Source organism: Erythranthe guttata, chromosome 1 (genome assembly GCF_056151865.1).
Source record: "Erythranthe guttata isolate IM_541 chromosome 1, IM_541, whole genome shotgun sequence".
NCBI lineage: Eukaryota > Viridiplantae > Streptophyta > Magnoliopsida > Lamiales > Phrymaceae > Erythranthe > Erythranthe guttata.
The window spans coordinates 9209474-9235012 of NC_142533.1; the positions used below are offsets into that span (position 1 = coordinate 9209474).

Consider the following 25539-nt stretch of genomic DNA (forward strand, 5'->3'; position numbering starts at 1 on the left):
GTGTCTATAAAAAGGAGCTCATTCCCGATGGCTAACTTCCTGAGCATTAAGGAGAAGTGTTAAAATTAATGTACATTTTGGGATATTCAAAAAACAGTTAAATACTACTCTCTTCATTCTCTTTTAATTGTCGTTTTTAGCTTTGCACACGGATTAAGAATTTCATTAAACCTCTCTTGATTTTATGAAAAATATATGATTTTAAACTAAAATGATCTTATATTATAGAGAGATAAATGAATTAAAAAAGAGTATTAGAAAGAGTTAATAAGGATATAAACTGGAGATTAAGTAATTAATGCAGTATTGGAAATCTAAAGAGACAGATAATATGAAACAAAATATTATTAAAAAGAGACAGTTATTATGGAACATAAAAAGTAATTTGTAAATTGTATTTAGAAGAATCTATATGGTTAAACACAAAAGACGATTCAGAAGGGCACACTGCATATAGACCAATATACCAAATGTCTATACATCCATACCAACAAAAGTTTTACAATAAACCCCATCCCCCTTATCATTTTGCAGAAAATGCTGCTCAAAATATAATTTAGATCAATTTCATCTAGGAAACCCTAACTTAACAAATATTTTACATTGACCCCCCGGTGATAACAAATATATCACATTAAACTCTATTTTTACAATTTTTTGATTTTTTTTCTCAAATAATATATTATTTTCTGAATACTTTTCCCCGTCTGTCGCCGGCCTAAACTTTTTCCTTTTCATGCCATAAATGTTGAATTTGTTTTTTTATTTTTTGAGTTTTTTCATGCCAGTCAGCTATCGTTGACCTTTTTTTTTGAGTGTGTTTTGTTTTTTTCTACTTTTGTATCCCGCTGTTAACCTGTCAACACAGTGAGATTCTTGCGAACACAATAATTTTACTATATTACACAGTAATATTATTTTTTAAAATTTTCATTTATTTAACGGCCAACACAGTACAATTACTATCTAATATAACAATATTATTGTCTAACGCAATAATATTAACGTGTTAACACAATAATATTACAACAGAAACGAAAAAAAGATATCGAAAAAAAAAATCAACGGCGAGAAAAGTAATAAAAAAAAAAACGTTGACATGGGTGGTGGAATACAAATTCAGAAAAATAAAATAAAATAACTTTAGAGGCCGGCGGTCAATGGGTTGCGGGAAAAAAAATATTTTTTTTAAACAACGTCGGAGACCCGCGGTCAATGACGGTTGAACGGTGGTTAACGTTAGTGATGGTCAAAATTGGGGTCAAAATTGGTTATTTGGTGAAATTAGGACTAAATTATGGGTTATTTGGTGAAATTAGGACTAAATCATGAAATTAGGGTTTAGAATGGCTAGGGTTAATTTTGATATATATGAGAAAGTTTTTCTTAATAGCAAATAAGTGTTGGATGGATGAATATATCTGCAAAACAAAAATGTGATATTTCCATTTTTTATTGGGAAATTAGCTGGAGGTCCCTAAAAAATATTCTTTATAGCTATAAAGACACGCACATTTTGCCATTTTGCTAAATTCCCTGTGGGCTAGACACGGCCATGGGCCGGTTCGGGCCGGTTTCGGGCCGGTTCATACGGGTTCACGGTTCACTTTTTCCGGAACCGAAACCGGCCCGTAATATGCACAGTTCGGCGGGCCGAGTCGGCCCGCCGGTTCAATCCGGTTCCGGGCCTATCCGGGCCGGTACCGGGTCGGCCCGGAAAATTATATTTATGTATATATTTAAAAAAAAAAAATACTTAATGGATAAATAAATTAAAATAATTACTTTTAAATAGGAAAAAAACAAAAGAAAATAAATAAAAGGACTTTAACTTAATTTTATAGGAAAAAATGGGGTATGAGGGTATTTATAAAAAAAAATGGGGGGGGGGGGGGGCGGAGAATTCAAAAAATAGAAAATAACGGCCGGTTCACTGGGGCGGATCACCGGTCGTTATTTGCTATTTTTTAAATTTTTTTTTTTCAAAATCCGGATGAACTGCCGGGCCGGCCCGACGGTTCACGGTTCACCAATTCATTGAACCGGGCCCGTCCCAGGGACGATGGGCCGGTTCACCGGTCAATGGTTCGGGCCGGTTCGTCAACGGGCCGGTTCGGGCGGGTTCCGAGCCCAAAACTGACCCATGGCCGTGTCTACTGTGGGCCCCCCTTGTAATAGAATCATTTAGGTAAACTAACAGTAACAGTGACGCGGTGATTTGCATAGCTTAGTTGCACAACTTAGTTATATTAATAAGCAACAATTTCGTTAAAATACAGTGAAAAAAAACTAAAACAAGAATAGATGTTTCCCACAACATAAATACAATTTACACAGACAACTTAGTTACACAGCTTAGGTACACGGTTTAGACAATTTATTTACATAGTTTAGTTACACAACTTAATTAAATAAGCAAGAGAAAAAAAAAATTAAATTTATCACAACCAACATTACCATCACCATCACCAAACAATTCTTAACATTTTTTCAGTTTGGTTCCCATGATTATTAGATTACAACAGAGATGAATGAATGTAACCAAAATCGTAAGTATGTGCTTGTGTGTAGTTGCGTATGTGCGTATGGAGGTGTGTGATGTGTATGCGCCTCTGTGTGGCTGTGTGATAGAGCTTTTCAACGATGATAACAAAGGGAATTGAAGTAGGGATGTAGCAGATTTAAGGGAATACAATGGGGTTGGACGAGATCTAACAAAGTGTGGGGAGTCTGAAGAATACATAACTTTTAGCAAATTGCAAAATTTGATTTGTTCTGATTTGAAAGACAACTAGAATTCATGGGTGTTTAGCAAATTACCCCTTTTTAATATATTGCCTTGTCATGTATTTTTAATTTTTTGGCAATTTGCCCTATTCAGAATTCTAGAGATGGAAATATGGTAATTCTCTAGAATTATCCTTGGAGCCTACAAATAGGCGTTAAACCATTGTAAACATATAATCAAGTTGACAGTTAATTACTAACAAAAATCTTCTTATTCAATCAAGTGATTTTATTCGTTCTCTCACTAAATTGAATTATGTGTCAAGTTACGGTCAACAAACATCGGATGTAAATAACCATGAATAACATCTAACTCTCTAGTATCCCTAGGCCTCGTTTGATAGGATTAAGCACTGAATGCTGAATGCTGAATATATATCTGAATAGCTAAGAGTTGTGTCTGGATACTGAATATTAAACTATTAAGCTCGTTTGTTAGCTGATGATCTGTAATGCCTGAATAACGTGATTTTACTTTTATAACCTTGATTAAATGCTAAAATATTTTGTTAATTAAATTAGGTGCCACATATATGTATACATTTTTTTTGCATGATTAACTTAATTACTAAACTAAAAGCATTTAGTGGACATCAAACACGTATATTAAATTTCAAGTATTTAACATAATAATAATATAATTTGAAATATAAATGCTGAACAAATAAAAAAAAATAGCTACAAGTAACAAAAGAGTTTGAAGATTTGAAATTTTGAAATAATTTAGAGATTTTTGGTTGAAGAAGAAAATTTACAGTCCAAGTGGAATAAAAACAAGGGTGATTGCTTGGAATATATGAGTATTTTTTTAAAGAATATATATGTCCAAATATCATTCAGATCATGGGCTTATTCGATCAGCACCAATTTTTGAATTGAATGGTTAAGAGCCATTTGAACTCGTTCAGAAATCATCACCAAACACCCTGAATCATTAAGCTGCTTACCGAATCAGCAATTTGCCCATTAAGCGGCTCAATAAGTGCAATCAAACGGAGCCTAAATTGAATTATGTGTCAAGTTACGGTCAACAAACATCGGATGTAAATAACCATGAATAACATCTAACTCTCTAGTATCCCTAGGCCTCGTTTGGTTGGCAAAATAAGATTAACCAAGATAAGATTAAATAATTACTCAAAAAAAAAAAAAGATAAGATTAAATAATCTAATGAGACCCAATTATTTTGTTACAGCTTGAAACGTCCAAAAAAAAAACTCATTAGAAAGCAAAATAAGCCATGATTATATAATTTTGACGGGTCGACCCGACAATTTATTGAGAATATCAAGCATCAAATTAAGTCCAACTATTTAGTTAATCATAACTTATTTTGGCAACCAAACGGGGCCTAGGGCCCAAATAATTATACGTAATGAATTCTCCAGTTATTAACGAAAAATTCTGAAATGATTTGTGCAGGCACAAATTAAACATTCAGGTACATTTTTTACCATTTCTCAAAAAACAAAAGGTAAAAAACTCAAAAACTCTCTCTACCCTTTCGATTTTCTTTCGCAAAGCCCGTGCAAATCGTCAACAGATCGGAGGTAATTTTTACGTTTTTACGATCCTCTTGTTATGTAGATTACGAATCCGAAAAAAAAAACGAAAAAAATCGGACTTTGGCCTGCTCGTGTGAATTTACGCGAGCACTTGGCAAGTGCTCGCGTAAATTCACGCGAGCAGGCCTTGTTAATTTTTTTTTTAATTGCTCGTGTGATTTCACACGAACAGAGACGTTCTGCTCGTGTGATTTCACACGAGCATATCTTCTCTGTTCGTGTGAAATCACACGAGTGGGTTAAAAAAAAAAAAAAAAATTGTTAATGTGCTCACGTGAATTTACGCGAGCACTTGCCAAGTGCTCGCGTAAATTCACACGAGCACTTGCCAAGTGCTCACGTAAATTCACACGAGCACATGAATAAAAAAAAAGTCCGATTTTGTGCATATGAATAGTACAAAAGGTAAATAGTTATGGTAAAAAGGTAAAAAATCATGGTAAAAAAGTGCCTGAATGTTTAATTTGGCCTGCGTATATCATTACCCCGAAAAAATTCGTCCATTTTTATGTGGACTGGTCTACTTAGGGAATTTATGATTTTTAAATTTTTCTTTTATTTGTTTCTTATCGTCTAAATATATTCCTAAATGCAAATATTGATCCAATCCTCTTTTTGATTTATGAAATAGTTCATTTAAAACAAAAAGTAGTACCTTTTCATAAATAATTTAAAGGGGTCTTTACAAATAAGCCCATCAATGGGTACTTATTCATAAAGAGATCCAGACAATAAACTCCTTTACAAATAAGTCCGTACATGGTTCAGATTTTTGTAAAAGACTAAAATAGCCCCTCATACTTTAATATGCTCCAATTTCATCATTAACTTAATTTAACGTCAATTTGACCCAAAATTTCACAAACTATTCAATTTTGACCCAAAACTTTTTATTTTTCAAATTTTTTTTTTGCCGCCGGATTCCGACGTTGACTTTTAGATTTTTCTTTTTTCCGGATTTTTCGCCGTTTTCCGGCGTTGAATTTTTCGATTTTTTTTTCTTTCTTTCTTTCTGTAACATTTTTTTCGTTTAAACAACAATATTGTTGTGATTGACAGTAATATTAACTATATTACTGTTAAACACAGTAAAATTAACTAAACTACAATTAACACAAATATTGCTATATTAATATCTAGCACAGTAATATTAACAGAACAAAACTCATTATTATTGTGTAATAGAGTAATATTACTACGTTGATCGTTTAACAAATGTAAACATAATAAAAAGCCAAAAGAATTAATATTACTGTGAGTGACAGTAATATTACTATAACAACAGTAATATTACCTTCAACCACAGTAATATTACAATAATAGACAATAATATTATTACGTTACTCCGTGAATAACTTAAACAAACAAAAAAATCCAAACAAAATAATAATATTGATGTGGTTGACAGCAATATTACTATAACAACAATAATATTACCGTCAATCATAGTAATATTATTGTGTTTACAGTAATATTACAATAATAGACAGTAATATTATTACGTTACTCCGTGAATAACTCAAACAAAACAAAAAAACCCAAAAAAATAATAATATTGATGTTGTCGACAGTAATATTATTGTGTTTACAGTTATTTTACTCTCAACGACAGTAATATAATTACGTTGACTTGTCAACAAATCAAAAAAAATAAAAATAAATAACGAAAAATAAAAAATAATAATAATACGTTAATTTACTGTCAACGGCATAACAATTACATCAATGTATTGTCAACGACAGTACAATTACGTTAATTAACTGTCATTGACAGTATAATTACGTTAATTTACTGTAAGTGACAGCACAATTACGGTCAACGTTTAGCGGCGGACATAAAAAAGAAAAAAACAAAACAAAACGAAAAAAAAAAACTAAAAAAAAACACTAAAAAAAGTCAACGCCGACTGTAAATCTTAATATATAAAAGAAAGAAACGCTGGATAACCCTAAAAAAACCCTAATGGTATAGGGACGGAATATGTCTGTCAGAAAAAGCAACAAAATCAGTCACTATTAAGCTTTAGTGACGGCATAGGGACGGAATATGTCTGTCAGAAACACCCTCGTCACTAATTTAATTAGTGACGGAGATTTTAATTCCGTCACACTATTTATCACAGAAACGTTCGTCACAAATGAAAGTAATTCCGTCAAAATTACCATATCGAAGACACCTAAAATCTATGACGGATTCCGTCACAAGCAATATTTTTCTGTCAATAATTTGTCACTACCTAACAAAATGTTTTCCCTAAAATTGTGACGGATTCCGTCAAAGTCAAGTTTTTGCAGTCAATAATCCGTCCCTAAACTATGTGACGGATTCCGTCACAAACAGTTTGTGCTGTCAATAACCCGTCCCTAAACTATGTGACGGATTCCGTCACAAATAGTTTGTGTTGTCATGAATCCGTCAATAAACATGAAAATATTTTTCCTAAAATCTGTGACGGATGCCGTCATAAACAATTCATGTTGTCAATAATTCATCACCAATGAATGAAAGATTTCGTTATATATTTGTGTCACTGAGAGCGTCACAATTAGTCACCAATCCTCTGTCACAAACACTTTGTCACAAATTGTCTGTATCAAAAGAAATGTACAACAAAACCAATAAAATGTTCATATAAGTATATTAAGACAAAACCATTATCTCTGTTGTGATATTTCAAAAGTTTGCTAATATATCTAATGGTAAAAATATACTACAAATGTCGAGCCATAAATATCTTATAACAAAGACCCAATCTCTAAACTATTGTCCTGTATCACCTCCAACATCCGCAAGCCATGTTATCGTCGTTTATATTTCTCTCCCTCTCATCCCCTCAACCCCCACCAGTTCATCTTGGACGATCTTTCCAATTTGACAATTCGACAACTTCATACTATATCTGAGTAGCACGTGGTCCCGGCCCAACACTAGTCTCACATCTGCATCTTCACGAATAATCTAAACTGCATCTGACAATGTAACACAAAAAGGTGAAATTTCAAATAAACTAAGTCCAATTTTCTTACATAAAGCAGAACCCCAAGAGAAAGAACACCAAAAGAAAATTACCCCCGATCACATACCGTATACCAGTTACTATAGCTGTTAAGCTTCCGTATTGAATATCCTGCCATCAAAAAATCAACAAAGATCAGAAATAATAAGACGTATTACCCAAAATATTAAACAGTTAAATTACCAAAACGAATATCTGAAAAATAAAATGTGCCAATTAGAGCCAACTATCGTATTCTAAGATAGAAGACAAATATTTTGATTAAAAAAGGAACAACTATTCCAAGCAAGAGCATAACCAAAACCTGTAGAATGGCCTGATTATACAAGTACCATTTTAATGTTGGAACAACTTCATGAGTATAAGCTGTGGTCCCCATGTAGGTGTTAATGTACCCAATATGTGAAGAGGGAGACGAAACAGAAGCTGCATAGCTTCTGCTTAAAACGTCTTGGACCTCAGGGTCCATCTAATTAAAACACATTCAATAGTTTCGAATTCACATCATCCAATTATAATTACCTACAAACATCATTTATTGTTTCAGAAAGTACATATAATATAATGCATATCTCTTATGCCTCTGCAGATAGCAACCACAGGCTAATGTCATAATCTACAATTTACAAGGATTTATTTCAAAATAATGGTGGGATATAGCTAACAAATAGCCCCATACGCCCAAATTCAAGAGAATTTTGTAAAATCACCGAACCGAAACTTTTGCTGAATTAACCAATAAAGTCAAATACATCTAATATACACAATAATTTTCTCAATATGTATCAAACCATCACATTCTACTCGGTTTTCACCCACCTATTAATTTACAAGTCAAACAGAAAAGCTACGCATATATATATTGATAAATTAATCCTGAAATTTACCTTCATGCACAAATGATAGTGTACCGACGAGGACAATCGCTCGCCGCTGCCTTATGGGTGTAGATTCATCGTACAAATCAATTATGGTTCTCCGCCACCACATTTGTGTTGTTGCCCGACATTATAAATCATTTACCCCCGATTTATGCCGCTGCCGCCATTGCCCTTTGACGATGAGTGGAGAAAAAACGTGAGTGTGTGCCTGTGATGTGCAAAACTCAAAAACCTAAATGGCTTGTTTTGGGTGGGGTTTCACTATGACGCCGTAGTGGGGGAGTTAATGCTAAATTATCATTAATTTATTAACTTTTAACTAGTTTTTTTTTTTTTTTTTTTTAATTCAATTGTTATCAATATCTTTTATCATCAGTTTGATAAAAAACAAAATTAAAAAAAATATAGATATAAAAATTAAATAAGAAGGTCAGACCAATATTTTTTGCTAGAATTAGTTTTCATGTTCAAAAAATAAATTGTGGTTTTAAGTAATAATAATATTAATAATAAATCAAGAATCAAATTAATAATTTAGTGTACATTAAATGTGGTATTTTCAACATATATTGATATAACACTAAAATTTGTAAATAATAGATTTTCAATAATAAAACAAAACAAGGATAACATATAATAATAGTGTAACTAGCTTAAATACAGTTTTTGTGCACGCCATTATAAGAAATATTTTAATAAATTGACTAATTATCCATTTTACATAATTTCTATAAGAAAATCAAATTACTTGAAATTGTTAATAAATTACAATAAATAGGTTGCATTTGTTATATTATTCTATATTTTTTTCCTATTATTTTATGTTTTATGGTTTCAAAATATAAAATAAATAGGGCCGGTTAGTGACATAATTGGGATTTTAACCAACATGTAAATAACTTCTTCTTTTTTTGAGTAAATAAATAACATTTTTAAAGAGATATATATAGCGAACAAAGGTAGTGACAAACTATGAAGAAATTTAGATTGTGATGGATCTATGACTAAATAAATATTAGTAAGTGATTAATGAAGAATTTAAAATATGACGGAATTCTGAATGGATAATACGTGACACATTTGTGACGAGAAGGATGTTGTGACGGATCAATGGCACAACTCAAGAATATGACATATTTATGACTGAATTTTATGTGACGTGTTTGTGACAAAAAGGATGTGATGATGGATCAATGACATAACTTAGAATGTGATGGAGTTGTGACAAAAAAAATTGTGACCCATTTGTGATGAAAATGATGTTGTGACGGACCAATGACAAAACTTAGAATATGACGGTATTCGTGACAGAATTACATGTGAAATATTTTTGACGAAAAAGATGTTGTGACAGATTTGTAACTCATACTAATTAAATTACATATCCATAAACAAATTATGACAAATACTATGACGGAATAAATTTCTGTTACAAATTATGTGACCGAAATGTGACCGAATATTTATTGTCACAAAATTCGTCACATAATTCATAACAATTGCGTCAAAAGCAATTGTAAATTGGTTTTATAAGAATCGATCACAAATTTGTCACTAATTCAGTCATTCATTGTGACAGATTTAGCCTGTCACAAAATTTCTGTTACAAAAGCCTTGTTTTTTGGTAGTGTATTTATTTTTAATTTTTTTTCTATACTAATTTTCAACAATTATCAATCTTCTATTTTTCATCAATATATCTCAAATCTTAATATATAAAGACATAAATTCGATTTGTTAAATCTAAACCTATATATTTGGATTATAAATCTTAATATGTAAGATTTAAAAAAACTAATGTTATATAAATTATGAGTAATATTATATTACTAAATTTTACTATGTTAATGTACTATATTTTCTTATTATGTATTAAATTGATTTTTTTTTTTCACTTTTGAAATAATATCTCGTGCATCACACGGGTTAAAAAAGGCTAGTAAATATTAAAGGGAAGGATTTATTGGTGAAAGAAATATAGCCCATAAACCTAGAATAACAAAGATGCTTGGTTGAGAACTTATGCAAAAAACCCCTAATTCAAATGACAATATAACAAGTTACATTTAAAGATGTAAAAAAGTTACTCCTACTCATGATGACAATCACATAATTAGCGGTAGCAGTTCAATTGAAGCACGCCCAAACTTTATATACATAGAATATAAAAGGCACTAAAAGAAGTGATCATTAGTTTGATGATGGATATGTTAAATAATTGAACAATCATTAGTTAATTACATGAGGGTACAAGAATTAACATTATCATCATTGAACAAATTGCTAACTCTGTCGTCTCCACGGTGGGTGATGTGAAGAGAGCCGTGCTTGTCGGCGGCGTTATAGCCGTGCCGCCAGTAATTGTAGCTCTCTTTATAGTCAACGGTCATATCCTTGTAGTAATGGCTCGACGACGTGAAGTATAGCGGTGGGTTTGGGTACGGCCAGAACTCCGCCCTCTTTCCGGCCCTCCTCACCGCCTTTAGCACTTTATTCCGATCGACGTATCCGATTACTTTAACCCTCTCCATTTCCAACTCGACCTCGATTGAATCGATACCTCTCAGCTTGTGAATGGCTAATTTGACTACTCTCTCGCACCCACTGCAGCACATCCTCACTTTCAGCTCCACTGTCTGTAAAGTCATTGTTAATTAATGTCGTAAAGCTATTCAAAACAATGATGCTGTTTCCACTTGTAATAAATTAAACAATTCTATACACACTGTCTCCACCTTTCTTCTTATTCCAATTTTAATTCTTCTTTTTTGTGGAGTATATGTCTTAATTCTCCACTAATTAATTATATACTAAGATACATTGATTCACCAAATGAGGCATATCCACTAATCCACCAAAGAAAAACTTGATCTATTGCAAGGATCTTGGCCTGCATTATTAGATGCTGTTTTTTTTTTTTTTTTTTTACTATATACATATTCCCCAGGATCAATACCATAGATTTTCGATCAATACCCGATAAAACCAAATCGGATTAAATTCATATGGGAACATGATACACATTTATGTATCTAGTACAAGCTAGTGAGCTAAAGGAATTAAAAGAAAAATACAAGTGACCAGTTTATCGATCAACAACGGGTGTTACTTATTCGATGTTTACAATTATTTAAGGCTTTCTTGAAATCTTATTTCTTTCAAGCTAAGGATACAAATATTAAAGACTTAGAGATCGACGACCACAACGTACAATTAAAAAAAAAGATGAATATGCAGAAACTGTTTGAGTACTGATGGAATACTAAAACCTGAAGCAAAGTTTGGTGCTCCAAAATGACATACTAAGTAAACAACCGTATAACTATCTGAATCTAATAACTCCTTATAATCCATTCATCTTTCTATACCAATATATATACACACACACACACACACACACACACACACACACATATATATATATGTATTATAATGATCTTTTGATATCTGCCTGCTAGGACTTTGGGCATACATGCATGCAGTTCTTTCTCAACTAAAAAACACACACAAAACCAAAACCCGCATGTACAGACATATATTATCTAATATTGTATAGTTGGTATAAAAAGCTTGTGAAGAAGAAAGTTAGAATAACCTGCAAAGAAAGTGGTCGACCCTTATGTTTGTTGCCATACTTGTGTAATTTCTGCCTTTTGGGGCCGCCGGTATCTTGATAATATCCGAAGAAACAATATGCAACCGCGGAGACGAAAGAGCCGAATAGCTTCTCAAGTAGTTTAACCATCATAAGTGAATATGTTATCTTCCTTTTCTTTTTATATAATGAATTGAGAATATGAGAAGAGATGACAGGCAACAAGCTATATATATATATTAGATACTCCCTCCCTTCTTTAATGATCCACTCTTTTCACATTTTTGCACAAATATTAAAAAACTCAATAAATATGGCTTGATTTTAGAAAAAAATACATAAACATTACTATAATATTTTTTTAACATTTGATGATATTATAAAAGAGAGCTAGCTAATACTTGTAGTTGAATCAACAAGGTTAAAATAAGAAATAATGCATTTAATGCAGTATTAAAAATCTAAATAGACGAATAATATGAAACACAACTATTTTTCAAAAGTGACAGTTACATATATATATATATATATATATATATATATATATATATATATATATATATATATATTTATATTGGTAACATATAATATTCTTAGAATCAATTCCTTTCTTAACAGACAAGAGGTTTTAATCTTTCACTATATATCACTCATACATTTAGTATTCCGTTGAAAGCCACCTATTTAGGAAGTAGTTGCCTCCATTGAATCTTTAAATGTGGATAAATTATTAAAGATTTTTTTATGAGAAAGTTATTTGACCAAACATCTTAATTAGTATAGGTTAAAGTGTTTTCTCTTTCACCAATAAGTCCACGCCTTCTACATGTATTATAAACAATGGAAATCTAAATATTTATGAAAAAATTACCCCTAACATTTTAAACTCAGTTCATATCTGTAAGCTCTAATTTAACTCAAATTTTACGAATTTTGACCCAAAATTCGATTTTGACTTTTTCGCCATTGATCCATCAAGACAGTAATATTACTATCCAACTCATCTTATCTTATTAACAAAAGAAGGGTTCCCTGGATAAACCCTAAGAAACTCTAAGGGCATATTTTCCTGCCTATTTAAATGTTAAAAGAAGGTTCATGGAGAAATCTTTAAGGGCATATTTTTACAGCCTATTTGAATGTTAACTGTTGTAAATATTTATTTACTATACTTTCATAATTATTAATTCAATTTTTTTTAACATAAATGGGATTTTTGTGTATAGGTCCCTAATCAAACATTTTTATTATTTTAGGTTTAGGGGCTATATCTCTTTCACCAATAAGCTCATCTCTTTAATATTTATTATAAATAAATGAAACATTCATGTATTTGACGATATTACCCCCAACCGTTATACCCAATTCTTAATTGTAACCTCAATTTAATCAATTTTGTCCACAACAATCCAATTTTGACCACAAAAATCCAACTTTGACTTCTTTTTTTTTGATTTTTTTTTTGCCGCCGAATTGCGGCGTTGAATTTTCGATTTTTTTTTTATTTCTTTTTTCTGGTCTATTTTTTCCGCCGCCGGATTCCGGTGTTGACTTTTTTTTCCACCGCCGGATTCCGGCGGTCTCCGGTGTTGACTATTTTTAGTGTTTTTTTTCTTTTTTATTTTTATTATTTTTTTTACGTCCGCCGCTAAACGTTGACCTTAAGTATTGTCACTGACAGTAAATTAACGCAATTATACTGTCAATGACAGTACATTAACGTAGTTGTACTGCCGTTCACAATACATTTATGTAATTGTTCTGCCATTGAGAGTAAATTAATGTAATATTATTATTATTTTTTTTAAATTTTGTTTGATTTGTTGACAAGTCAACGTAATTATATTACTGTTTTTGATAGTAAAATAACTGTAAACACAATAATATTACTGTCAACCACATCAACATTATTAATTTTTTGGGTTGTTTTATTTTGTTTGAGTTATTCACGGAGTAACGTTATTATTGTAATATTACTGTAAAGACAATAATATTACTGTGGTTGACGGTAATATTACTGTTGTTATAGTAATATTGTTGTCAACCACATCAATATTATTATTTTGTGTGGGTTTTTTTGTTTGTTTGAGTTATTCACGGAGGAACGTGATAATATTAATGTCTATTATTGTAATATTACTGTGGTTGACGGTAATATTATTGTTGTTATAGTAACATCACGGTCACTCACAGTAATATTAATTCTTTTGGCTTTTTATTATGTTTACATTTGTTGAACGGCCAACATAGTAATATTACTCTATTACACAATAATAATGAGTTTTGTTGTGTTAATATTACTGTGCTATAGATTAATATAGCAATATTACTGTGTTAAACTGTAGTATAGTTAATTTTACAGTGTTTAAGAGTAATATAGTTAATATTACTGTCAATCACAGCAATATTGTTGTTTAAACGAAAAAAAAGATGATAGAGAAATAAAGAAAGAGAAAAAAAATTCGAAAAAAAACCGGTGGCGGAAAAATCAGGAGAAAAAAAAAAAAGGTCAACGCTGGAGACCGGCGGTCAACGGCGGTCACGGACGAAATTGTCCATAAAATGTGTTTTTGGTCAAAATTGAATAATTTCTAAAATTTGGGGTCAAATTGTGGTTAAATTAAATTAAAGGATGAAATTGAAACATATTAATGTATGATGGGCTATTTTAGTCTTTTACAAAAATCTGGACCATGTGTGGACTATTTTGTAAAGGAGTTTATTATCTGCATCTCTTTATTTATAAGTACCCATTAATGTGCTTATTTGTAAAGACCCCGAACATAAAAACAACTTCAATTTACTAAGATTTGAAAACAAGAGAATTGGTACAAAGTTTAGTAGTAAATTTGTCCCTTTTTTTCCAACTAAAGAGTTTTTCTTATTAATTATTTTTTCTACATATCCTATTTAATTTTTTAATGAAGTTTTTATCCGCAAGTCTCTTAATAGCCATCTTTGTTCTTCTAGGTTCATGGGTTATACCTCTTTCGCAAATAAGTCCATCTTTTTTATGTGTTATAAGTAAAGACGAAGTTAATGTATATGAAAAAATTACCCCCAATCTTTTAATCCAATTCTTTGTAACACCAGTTTAACTTCAATTTCATCAATTTTGACCATAAAGATCCGATTTTGACTTTTTTTTTCTGAATTTTTTTGGCTCTAGTTTCCGGCGGTTCTTTGGTTTTATTTTATTTATTTATTTATTTATTTATTTATTCTGTTTTTACGCTGCCCGTTTCAGGAGCTGACTCTCGGTTAGTGTCGGTCTCCGGCATTGACTTTTTTTTCCTAAAATTTTTATCCATTTTTTTTACGCCCGTCGCTGAACGTTGATCGTAATTGTGCTGTCATTGACAGTAATTACTGTAATCCAATAACATTACTGTCAACCACATCAATATTATTATTATTTTTTTTTTTTTGCTTTTTTATTTTGTTTGATTTGTTGATCAGTCAACGTAATAATATTACTGTCGTTGATGGTAAAATTACTGTAAACACAATAATATTAGTGTCAACCACATCACTATTAATTTTTTTGGTCTTTTTATTTTATTTGATTTGTTGATTTGATTTGTTGACCGATTAACGTAATAATATTACTATCTACTATTGTAATATTACTGTAAACACAATAATATTACTGTGGTTGACGGTAATATTACTGTCGTTATAGTAATATTATTGTACATTAATATTCATTCTTTTGGCGTTTTATTATTTTTGCATTTGTTGAACGGTCAACAGACTAATATCAGGGCTAGGCATGGGTCGGGTCGAGTGATTATCGACAAATTACACACTCAACTCGACATCCGGTTTTACTTAAAATTGAAAAATTATTATCAGCCCGACCATTATGGGTCGGGTAATAGTTGGTAATCGCCTTTGGCGGGTAAAAAATGGATGGTTGGTTGCCATTCTCAGCCATCTATCTATTTATTTTATTTATTTATTATTATTATTAATTTTTTTTAAATAATTAGATGTTTTTAAAAAGAAAAATTCAGAAGATATTCAATATTTTGTGAAAACTTATTTTAGTAAAATCTTATCCTTAAAAATAAGATTTTTTTTATTAAACTTCTAAAATAAGTAAATATATAGTTTCTAAGTGAATTTTCTAATGAAGTTTTAGCAATAAATAATATATGAATGCAGAATGAAATACAATAAAATAAAGTGCGTATAACACCGAATTTATAGTGGTTCGGTTACCTACTACACTCATTCAGATTCTCGAACTTTTATTCCACGTGCCTCCAAAATCTTTGGATCCTCCATACAAAAAAATGACATGCTTAGAAGACCGCTTACAAGAGACTTACTATTTCACACTTATCAACGCGTGCTTATAAGAAACTCACTCTTTCGCACACACAACGTGCTTACACAAGACTCACTCTTTTGCACAAAACAACTTATAACCAAATGTCAGTTCTTTGTTCTTTCCACAAACACAATTCACGTGAAATATGCATCTAGAATCGTGCCATGTGTCCCAGTAACACAACTGGTTTTTTAATGATCTATCTGTTGTCCTAAACGCCCTTATCACAAATATTTATATTAAAAATATAAATAATAAATCTAATGTAAAATGTATTTTGTACGTCTTATATTTTTATAAATTTTAAATTCATTTATTACTGATTTCGTGAAATTCAATTATACCATTATTCCTAAAAATCATTAAACCATCTGTCCAAAAATGAGAATTGAGACATTAGAACTTGCAAGATTACTTACCATTGCAATGCCATAAATTATTAGAATTTAGCTAACAATAAGCATATATTTCACAAAGCTACAATGTATAATACAATGTATAATGATTATAAAATTGATATAAATAATCTTAAATAAATTGTATGAAAAATATATTCAAAATTGTGGATCAACTTGAGTAATTTAAAAATGATTTCTTAAAGAATATGAAGTTTGGATCGAATCGTAAATCGTCAGATTTGAACCAATTAAGCACTCTTTCATACAAAACAACATACTTGCAAGAAACTCACTCTTTGATACAAATCAAAACCTCAAAACAAATAATTGTTCTCTAAGAGTTTCACAAAATCCCACTCAAGTTATATAATGAATCAAGTGAAGAACAAGAGGATAATTTTAAAATTTCTAGCACTCAAATGATGCAATAGTTGCTCTTTTCGAATTAAGGTTGGAATGATGAAGCTTGAAAGAATGGTCCACTATATATAGATGTAGCTCTTCATCTCTTTACTGGTAAGGATCAATCTTTAATCTCTTGATTGATTTGATGATCAATGTGATTGGTCTTCAGCTGATTAGGTTCAATCAAATTATTGAAATATGGTAAACCTTTTAATTTTAAAACTCAAAAGGAGTGTTGGTTCTTTAATTTTTTTTTTCAGCATGTTAGTATAATTATGATTATTAGTATAGAGTTATATTTAGATAACGAGTTATTGTTAGATTGTTACTATGCTTATATCCCTTATTATAAGTAGGGTATCTCTATGAGGGAATAACACACAAATCAAATTGAACGATATTTTTCCAAGTATTTTAACATGGTATAAGAGTCATGCTATTGGTTTTTTGGAGTTTCTCAATCTTTCGCTCGGTTATATTGAGATGGAAAACACCATAAATCATCGGTCATTGATTTGTCATTGTAATCTTGTTTGGAGTGTTTCTATTTATTCCTGGCGCTTCTACCGCAAAGGAAAACACCATAAATTATTGCTCTTATTTTTCTTCGCAGTCTTATTTTTTGTGTTTCTTCATATTTTGCTCGGTTCCACCGAGACGAAGAGCACCATAAATCACTGTTTTTCACAGGTGAGTTAATGAACTTTTTCTAGACCAGTCTTGTTTTTTATGTTTCTTCTTTTTTATTGCGCTTAGATCGCTAAAAGAATACCATAAATCATTGTTGTCCTACATTCACCTCCGTGCATGACGTTCCAATTGATTCTAATCAAGGTACCATCAAGATCGTCGTTAGCCGATCTATTCAATCGCTGGAAACTGGACAATCATCGGAGTTGTCAGAAATTTTGCACACCTTCAAGTGCTGGAAGTTCCAGACGCTACACGCTTCAACTGAAGAGACGTGATTATGATTTAGTTAACAACTTCAAGTTGGTCTGTCACCCCCTTGAGTTTGAGGTGGTTGTCAGTATAATTAGGAGTATTATTATAGAGTTATATTTAGATTAGGAGGTCTAGTTGAATTGTAACTAGACTTGTATCCCTTATTATAAATAGGGTATCTCTATAAAGAAATTACACACAAATGAAACTAATTGTGGTATATTTCCATGTATTCTAACACAATAAAACAACTTTCAGGAGAGACTGGCCCAACTTGCACACAACTTATATATTTGGAATCTTTGATCGATAGAATTGAAAAATGTTTTGAACTTTCATCAAATCCTAAAATATTGACTATCTATAAGATGTTTAACCATAAAACTAATTTTCATAATTTATTAAAATAATTTAAATAATAGGATTTTTTCTAAAGATAAATGATATTTCAAATTCAAATTCTTTTTACCTCCAAAATGAATCAATCTATTTTTGGCTTAATACAATGATTTTTCAAAGAGATTTTCGTTCATATCAACACTGAATTTTCAAGATGCTTTATAAATAAATGGGTTTTTGAAAATTCTTTTCTAAAAATATATTTTTTCCATGGAGAAACAAATTGAGCCTTATTCTTATTGATCCAAGAAGAAATAATTTGGACCAAGCCATGTAGAAGATCGTTCGAATATCATTCTCTGGCTAGTTGAAGAACACTGGACCTCTTATGGATTATGTTACTCGAGTCTTGATTAATTTAGCGCTTAATTATATCTAATAAAAACATTGTTCAAGATAAAATATTAAATAAAATTATATTTTTTATAAATCATCACATTCGAAAGTAACCTTTCGACTAACACAGCTTCAAAATAGTTCCCCAATCATAAACCTCATTGTTAGGACTGGACTGTATGATATATCCATAGCATCAAACATGCTTCGCGATTGGGGATTTTGTTGAACTCTTTAACTTCTCTTACTATCACATTGTATTCGCTTAAAAAGTAAAAAGGAAAGGAAAGGAAAGGAAAGGAAAACTACATAGGTATTGATGAAATACCTATGTAGGAAAGGAAAACTACAAGTAGTACATAGTGTAAACTAATAATATAAATGGTAAAATAGGTATCACAAAAAAGGTTAACAAACTAAAAACATTCATGATTTGAAATGTAGAATAAGGGTAATGAGTAATGATAATAAAATGTTAAATACTGAGAATTCTACAAAATTGGTATGCGGCGAAGGTGCCCCTACTCTATACTGACTTAGCCATTGGCCTTATCCGTGAAAATTTTCTTCTTTTTTAAATGGACACTAATTTCGGGTTTAAAAACATTCAATTCTCATGCAACAAGAAAGACGTGCAAAACACTTACTTTTTCATATGTAAAACTCTTCTTTATTCTATGATGTATAATTCTCATATAAATAGGATGGTTAATGATGGAACAAATTTTCATGTAAAAACACAGGGGGTCTAATTAGGGTCAAAACTAAGAATTTTAAGTTAGGGTGGTCAAATTTGTTTTACAGGGTTTGGGGCCAGCGTCCCCATTTTTTTAAATGTTTAAAGAGAAGAATAAAAAATGTATGGATATATTTTTGTAAATTTTAATTAAACTAACATAAATTAAAATATACTATGTTCGGGATATATCATCATTAAAATTTTACAACTAATGATGAACAGACGTAAGTATATTTAAAACCACCGAACTTTTTTTCTTTTTATTGGGAAATATATTGAAATTTGATGAATTGAGAATCTGAAATAAAGAAACAAATATATATTGGGGTTTTTTGAGAAAACCCCCTCACTACTTTTTTTAATGGAGGGAGGGCCAAAATATTTTAGTCCATTTAAGAAAAACTCACACCCATTTTCAGCCATTATATTTTTCAACTTCGCCCTCACCCGCCACATCATCACTGGATCACGCGCTCAGCGATTTTTGTTTTTCCGTTTTTCCGTATCAGTTTCCTTAATCGACTATGAAGCATAGTCGATTAGCCTTAATCGACTATGCTTCATAGTCGATTAAGGAAATTATTTATTTTTTTAATTTTTTTTTTGTTTTTAATTTTTTTTCCTATATCACGTATATTTTCGACTATGATTGTGAAGCATAGTCGATTAAGAATCTGTTACTAAAAATAACAAATCACAACTGCGAAAAAATACAAAATCAACTATATATTACAAAAACAAAAAATATACAAATATTATAAGGGGTTAATATGTTTGGGTCCCTTGTAGCAAATTTAATTAGAATTAAATGACAACTCCAAACTAAATCTTTTAAATACATCCCTATTTTAAAATATAATATGTCCCACATCCCTAATTATTTTTTAATCTCTAATTTGCTCTTATACCCTAAATATAAACTCTATTTACGTTTCTCCAAACCAGATCTGTTTCTTTTATTCCATTCTTTCTATTTTCTTTCACCCAGTCGTTTTCTCTCGTTCTCTACAGATAATGTTTCTTTTCTTTTACTCTCTATTTCTCTCGTTCTCTACATGTGTATTGTTCTTTCTCTCTCTCTCCCTCTCGATCTCTCTTGCTCCCAGTTATATGGTGGGTGGCTATGGCGTCTATGACGGCGATGGAAGTGGCCATGGAGGCGGCGGGTAACGTGGGAGTTGTTATGGAGGGCGGTCATGGTAAAGGGTCGCGGCTATAGAGGGGGTGCGTATATAGAGGCGGTGCGTATGGGTGGGGGTTGTTATGGCGGCGGCCATGGAGGTCGCGGGTATGGTGGAGATAGTTATGGATCGGAGGCGATTACAGGTGGTGGTGGTCGCAATTATGAAGGGGGTTGGTGGTGGCGGCTATGTTGACGGTTTTGCAAATCTAGGTTTTTATTTTTAGCGGCTATGACTATGGTGGTTGTAGATCTAGGGTTTTATTTTTGGATGACTATGGATTTTCGTGGGTGTCTATGGTTGTCTATATGGCTTGTTGGCGGCTAGGGTTCAAAGATGGAGTTAGGATTTTCGTGGTGGAGCGGATCTATGGTTTGGTGGGGGAAATTCAAGATTTTTCGATTTAGATGTCTACAAATGCCTATGAGTGTCTATGGGTGTCTATGGTGTCTGACGGCTAGGGTTTCAGAAAGGAGTTAGGATTTCAAGATGTCTATGGTCTACTACGGATTACTACGGTTTCTACGTGTTTCTGTAGATGTCTACGGCAATTTTTTTTTTTAAAAAAAATCATAATTTTCAATTTATCTAGAAAAGAAGGGGAATAAAAATACATTTTATATACTAAAAAAATACGAAAAATGAAAAAAAAAAACAAAAAGAAAAAAAAACCATAATTTTTAATTTTATGTAGAAAAGGGGAAAAATAGATTTTTATATAATGAAAAAATATGAAGAAAAAAAATGTGTTCCACGAAAAAAAAAAACGGTAGATGCAAAATAAAAAAATGTTAAATAATACCATAGTTCATCATAGTATATTTATAATTTGCTGTAATTTTGAATTAGTAAGTAGATGGCCATTTTTGGAATAAATTTAATAAAGGATGTGAAATAAATTTTAATTAGACTTGTCATTTAGTTCTAATACGGTTTGTCACCAGGGACTTATATCTTAAGACCCATATTATAAATGATTTATACAATTGGAATAAATAAACAAAAAGTTCAAAAAAAATAAAAAAATTGGAGTCGATCAACCTTAATCGACTGCCAGAGCATAGTCGATTAGCTTAATCGACTATGAACATGTACATAGTCGATTAAGGTTTCAGCATGCGCAAAATTCTCTACCAGCGCCATCCTCCGCCCGATCCACAAAAAACCCTAAATCTGCCTCCCCAATGTCACCACACCGCCGCCACAACACACCATCACCACCTTACTTTGACATTATGACAGTTTTTTTATTACAAATAAATAAATAAAATCACAACTTGCACCACCAACCAAAGCGGAACCACCACCCATCAAAATCAGATTCCGGCGACAAATCGACAATCATATATCTATTCGCCTCCGATGTAGCATTCCTGGCATTCGAATTCAGAATTGCTATCAAAATCATTTATAATGTTTGATGGGTGCTTCATCTTCTTTCTTTCTCCATCTCCCGGCAGCGGCGGCGGCGACGACAGTGGCGGAGAAGTCACGGAGAAAACAGAGGAAAACAAACATAGGAGAAGAGAAAATAGAGAAGAAGAGAAACGTTGGAGCGTGAAAACGGCGGATGAAAAAAATAAAAATAAGATTAGGGTTTTGAAAGAGTATAATAGACAATGAAGGGTAATTTTGGAATTATAAAAATATCACATGGGTGGAATATTAGCTATGGGTATTTTCTCTAATTATTTTTGAGATGAGGTGTTTTCTTAACTCATTTTCCTAGATGAGAGGGTTCTTGCTAATTATCCCATATATATTTTATCCTGAAAAACAAAATCTTTTTTTTTAGTTAATTTTTTCAATATGTAATATAATAAGGGGTCATTACAAATAAGCCCAACAATGGATACTTATTCATAACGAGATCCAGACAAAAAATTCATTTACCAATAAGTCCACACATGGTCCACATTTTTGTAAAAGACTAAAATAGCCACTCATACTTTAATATGCTTCAATTTCATCTTCAACTTAATTTAACCTCAATTTGACCCCTAATTTCACAAATTATTCAATTTTGACCCAAAACTTTTTTTTTTCAAAAAAAAATGTTTTTTCAAAAAAATATTTTTGCCGCCGGATTCCGGCGTTGACTTTTCAATTTTTATTTTACTTCTTCCGGATTTTTTCGCCGGTTTCCGGCGTTGACTTTTTGGATTTTTTTTTTCTGTAACATTTTTTTTTTCGTTTAAACTGCAATATTGTTGTTATTGACAGTAATATTAACTATATTAGTGTTAAACATAGTAAAATTAACTAAACTACAGTTTAACATAACAATATTCTATATTAATCTCTAGCAAAATAATATTAACACAACAAAACTCATTATTATTGTGTAATAGAGTAATATGACTATGTTGACCGTTCAACAAATGTAAACATTATAAAAAGCCAAAAGAATTAATATTACTGTGAGTGACAATAATATTACTATAACAACAGTAATATTACTGTCAACCACAGTAATATTACAATAATAGACAGTAATATTATTACGTTACTCTATGAATAACTCAAACAAACAAAAAAATCCAAACAAAATAATAATATTGATGTGGTTGACAGCAATATTAGTATAACAACAGTAATATTACCGTCAACCACAATAATATTATTGTGTTTACAGTAATATTACAATAATAGACAATAATATTATTACGTTACTCCGTGAATAACTCAAACAAAACAAAAAACACAAAAAAATAATAATATTGATGTTGTTGACAATAATATTATTGTGTTTACAATTATTTTACTGTCAGCGACAGTAATATAATTACGTTGACTTGTTAACAAATCAAACAAAATAAAAGAAATCACAAAAAATAAAAAATAATAATATTACGTTAATTTACTGTCAACGGCAGAAAAAGTACAAAAATGTATTATCAACGGCAGCACAATTACATTAATTAACTGTCATTGACAGTATAATTACGTCAATTTACTGTCAGTGACAGCACAATTACGGTCAACGTTTAGCGGCCGACGTAAAAAAAAAAAAACAAACAAAACAAAAAAAAAACAAAAAAAAAATAAAAAAAACACTAAAAAGAGTCAACGCCGGAGACCGCCGGTCAACGCGACAAAATTCGGAAGAAAAAAAAAAGTCAACGGCGGAGACCGACGAAAGAATCTGGAAGAGAAAAAAACGAAAAGTCAACACCAGAATCCGGCAGTAAAAAAAAATTGAAAAAAAAAGTTTTTGGAAAAAAAAAAGTCAAAATTGAATTTTTCTGTGACAAAATTGATTAAATTAGGGTCACAATTAAGAATTGGGTATAAATGGTTGGGGGTAATATTAGTATATACATGAATGTTTTCTTTATTTATAATAAATATTAAAATGATGGATTTATTGGTGAAAGAGATATAGCCTCTAAACTTAAAATAATAAAGATGCATGGTTGGAGACTTATACACAAAAGTCAAAAACCCCATATAATAAAGATTGAAGATTCAAATTCTAATAGAAAATAATAGATTGTATAAACGAATAAAATAGTTAGTTTCACTACCAAATGTTTTCTTTTTCCTTATAGAGGGACCACACTCCAATGGTCCTTAAATGTTCCGTATAGAAGTAGGTTTATGAGTGAGAAATTTAAGAGCCTAAAAAGTTAACATAGACCCACAAATTCAAGTTCACTACAAACCGATTAGACCTGTCGGACCCGAGCGGTTCACCGAAGAAAATAAATAATAATAATAATAATAATAATAATAATAATAATAATAATAATAATAATGATAATAATAATAATAATAATAATAATAATAATAATAATAATAATAATAATAATAATAATAATAATAATAATAATAATAATAATAATAATAATAATAATAATAATAATAATAATAATAATAATAATAATAATAATAATAATAATAATAATAATAATAATAATAATAATAATCATAATAATAATAATAACAATAATAATAATAATAATAATAATAATAATAATAATAAAATATTTCATATTTCTAAAATTATGTTTAAAAAGAATTGATTATAATTGAAAATTATTTTCACTTAAGCCCAATTAAATAATTGATTAAACAATCAACTAATTTAATGTATATGTGTTCGATTAATTAATTAATTTAAATATGTTAAATTAATTTCTTTACCATAATTCATGTATAATAATGATTATACTTTAACTTAATTATTTGTACCTCAACAATATTTAATGGATATATGCTAGTGGAGGTCCTCTAATGATTTTGAAAACATATAATTAATTATAAGTTAGTTCGTATGTTCCTGTTAGAACAATATGCGTTTCCGTATACCTTTAGAGAACATAGATGTAGGAATCCCATCGGCCTCTTTAAACCTTGTGGTGAGAGAACATTTTTTTCCCAAAATTCCCTCATTCTTAATTTATTAAGAATTGTTTTAAGCTATAAATAAAAACCAACCAGTTGAATTTTCTTTCCTTCTACCAACGATTAAATTATGTATAGCCTCCTGCAATAGTGCAATAAACCGTGTTAGCGGGGAGTGCTATTGTAAGATTAGCTGTAATTTAATTGACTTATGTGATGAAGATAGTCATAGAAAGGGTTCTATTGGATTAACGTGGTCGGCTAGATTATCTAGGGACTGCATTAGTTTGATAGAATCAGTTCTATGAGCGTCTTTGATTGTTAGACTTGAGACACAAAGATTTTGAATTCTTGAGACTAACTTAGATCATTATCAAGGTGAGGTAAATAAACTTTAGGGGTCATATAATTATATGATTGATAGTGATCTACCTTTGGATAAATGTACTCGAGCTAGATTAACTATGGGGGACATTTGCCTATTAGACCTAAAGCCCATTAAAGAAAAATCGATTTTCTCGTTTGTCTACTAAAGGGGAGTAGAACTCAATAATACTAGTGGTAGAAAAATTAAATAATAAAAGTTCAAATATGTAATTGTAATCAC

The 25539-nt window shown here is 30.7% G+C and overlaps 1 protein-coding gene and 1 long non-coding RNA gene across 2 annotated transcripts; both read right to left on the minus strand.

Annotated features, from left to right (window-relative positions):
* Window positions 1–6957: 6957 nt before the first annotated feature.
* LOC148772798 (uncharacterized) lies at window positions 6958–7807 on the minus strand. Its single transcript, XR_016031758.1, has 2 exons — window positions 7675–7807; window positions 6958–7481 (listed from the first exon to the last, which is right to left on the minus strand). It is a non-coding gene; the product is annotated as an uncharacterized LOC148772798 (long non-coding RNA).
* Window positions 7808–10347: 2540 nt separating this feature from the next.
* LOC105978068 (heavy metal-associated isoprenylated plant protein 30) lies at window positions 10348–12079 on the minus strand. Its single transcript, XM_013003479.2, has 2 exons — window positions 11847–12079; window positions 10348–10887 (listed from the first exon to the last, which is right to left on the minus strand). The coding sequence occupies exons 1-2, from the start codon at window positions 11997–11999 to the stop codon at window positions 10489–10491; spliced, it is 552 nt and encodes a 183-aa protein (XP_012858933.2). The 5' UTR covers window positions 12000–12079; the 3' UTR covers window positions 10348–10488.
* Window positions 12080–25539: the final 13460 nt, after the last annotated feature.